At 40.3% G+C, this 2,043-nt stretch overlaps 1 protein-coding gene across 1 annotated transcript; it reads right to left on the bottom strand.

Moving 5' to 3' along the window:
* Positions 1-1,381: 1,381 nt before the first annotated feature.
* LOC111662847 (histone H2A-like) lies at positions 1,382-1,978 on the bottom strand. The gene has a single exon (XM_023416838.2). It carries the CDS (start codon positions 1,967-1,969, stop codon positions 1,586-1,588), a length of 384 nt encoding a protein of 127 aa, XP_023272606.1. The 5' UTR covers positions 1,970-1,978; the 3' UTR covers positions 1,382-1,585.
* Between the last annotated feature and the right edge of the window lie 65 nt (positions 1,979-2,043).

The following is a 2,043-nucleotide window of genomic DNA, read 5'->3' as shown; positions in this document are numbered from 1 at the left end:
GCCCCCGCCAAGAAGGCCGCCAAGCCCAAAGTCAAGAAGGCAGCACCCAAGAAGAAGTGAGCTGTCCTCCGTCCGCTACACTATAATAATACAAAAAGGCTCTTTTAAGAGCCAAACACATCTCACAAAGAGCTGCTTCCTTATTACTGATAATTATCACTGTTTTGTAGCATTAATTAGTTACAATTAATGAGACATCCACTACAATATAATATGAATAACTACATTAGTAAACTTACAGTTGCTACATGAAACAAAACTCTCACAATAATTCCTGTCTTACATTGGTGATCCTGAAACACTACACACATTTTATTTTAATTTTGTTTCATGTGGAAACAAAAAAATGTCTCATCCTTGACCTTAGTCACTTCCTTATGAAACTGTTGACGACTGGGTAAAACCTGGTGTTTATACAGTTGAAACTCTGATGTCGAGAAAGAAAAGTCAAATTTTAAATTGGATTACATTTCTTTTAGATGAATGAAAACCCCTTCTTCTCTTTCCATACAAAAACATACACATGCATATACTAAAAGTAATACACCTACAGTACACATTACAAAAAATTAGGCTATAATAATTATTCTTTATAATAGTGTTTTACAGGTAGATAAATAATTGAAACGTTTTCAAGGGAAACTTATGAGACTAATATTTTGAATCCAATCTCTTTGTAAAGAGGCTAAAGTTGATAATGGTAATTGCAAAGTTAAGGATTCATTAGTTTCAATGAACCAAACACAATCATAACATCTTAGTGGGACAGTTGTGCATCATGAGTAATGTATGTAACATTTACTTTTGTCGTTACTGTAGCTATTTATTAATTTAAGTTGACATTTCATTACGTCTAATGCAGGGTTCATACTGGGAGCTACTATGACAAAATAAAAGGAGCTGAGAGCATGTCATGTTTTGTATTACCTGTTACATTAATCCACATATCATATGAAAACAAACTGATCTCCAAAACAAATCAAATGAAGTTCATCTGAAAATCACATGACGAGTCATGATTCTGTCAAACCTGAACAGACATGATTAACACCACCTGCATCTAATGTCACATAAAAGTCAGAACACTAAACTTTCAAAGATGTAAAACAAACATGAAAAAACATTTTTCATTTTGTATTTAAATTTTTAGTTCATATCTGTTCTATCACTGCATGTGGCCTGACATATCTGACAAACAAACTGGACTAACTCATCTGATTGATGGCTGTAAATGAGGGTGTGTGTCTGTATTTGGATGCTTTCAGGTTAGATTTACTGAGATGAGCTGTATTGCTTAAAGGTTGAACTACATCCATGGTTTGTACAGACTCTATTCTCAAAGCCTTTGGGTGAGCAAATATACACACTATATGAATAAATAAACTATAACAGGGGGCGAGTTACTGGTGCCTCGCGAGCATCCTGATCTATGATCCTACTGGTGATTAGAGTCTAATCCTGCTGTGATTGTGCATCATTTGTGCAGTAAATACTTGTATGGTACATTAGAGACACGAGGATCTGCTGTTTGAGATGTGAGTGTGTGGCTCTTAAAAGAGCCTTTGTGTTGGTGTTTCCAGCAGATCTACTTCTTGGCGGGCTTCTCGGTCTTCTTGGGCAGAAGAACAGCCTGGATGTTGGGCAGCACGCCGCCCTGAGCGATGGTCACTCCGCCCAGGAGCTTGTTGAGCTCCTCGTCGTTGCGGACAGCCAGCTGCAGGTGGCGGGGGATGATACGGGTCTTCTTGTTGTCACGGGCTGCGTTTCCCGCCAACTCCAGGATCTCAGCGGTCAGGTACTCCAGCACAGCCGCCAGGTAGACGGGGGCACCGGCACCCACACGCTCCGCATAGTTTCCTTTGCGCAGCAGCCTGTGAACACGACCGACCGGGAACTGGAGCCCAGCACGGGAGGAGCGGGTCTTTGCCTTCGCTCTGGCTTTGCCTCCGGTTTTGCCTCTTCCACTCATATTGTTTGATTTGATCTCTACAGTGTCAACTCACACAAAGTGTGGCGCTCTCTGACACAAGCCTCCTTTATATC

Source organism: Seriola lalandi, unplaced genomic scaffold, assembly GCF_002814215.2.
Source record: "Seriola lalandi dorsalis isolate HSWRI2012SDOR001 ecotype SW California unplaced genomic scaffold, Sedor1 jcf7180002054570, whole genome shotgun sequence".
Lineage (NCBI taxonomy): Eukaryota > Metazoa > Chordata > Actinopteri > Carangiformes > Carangidae > Seriola > Seriola lalandi.
This window is presented reverse-complemented; position numbering and strand designations above follow the sequence as displayed.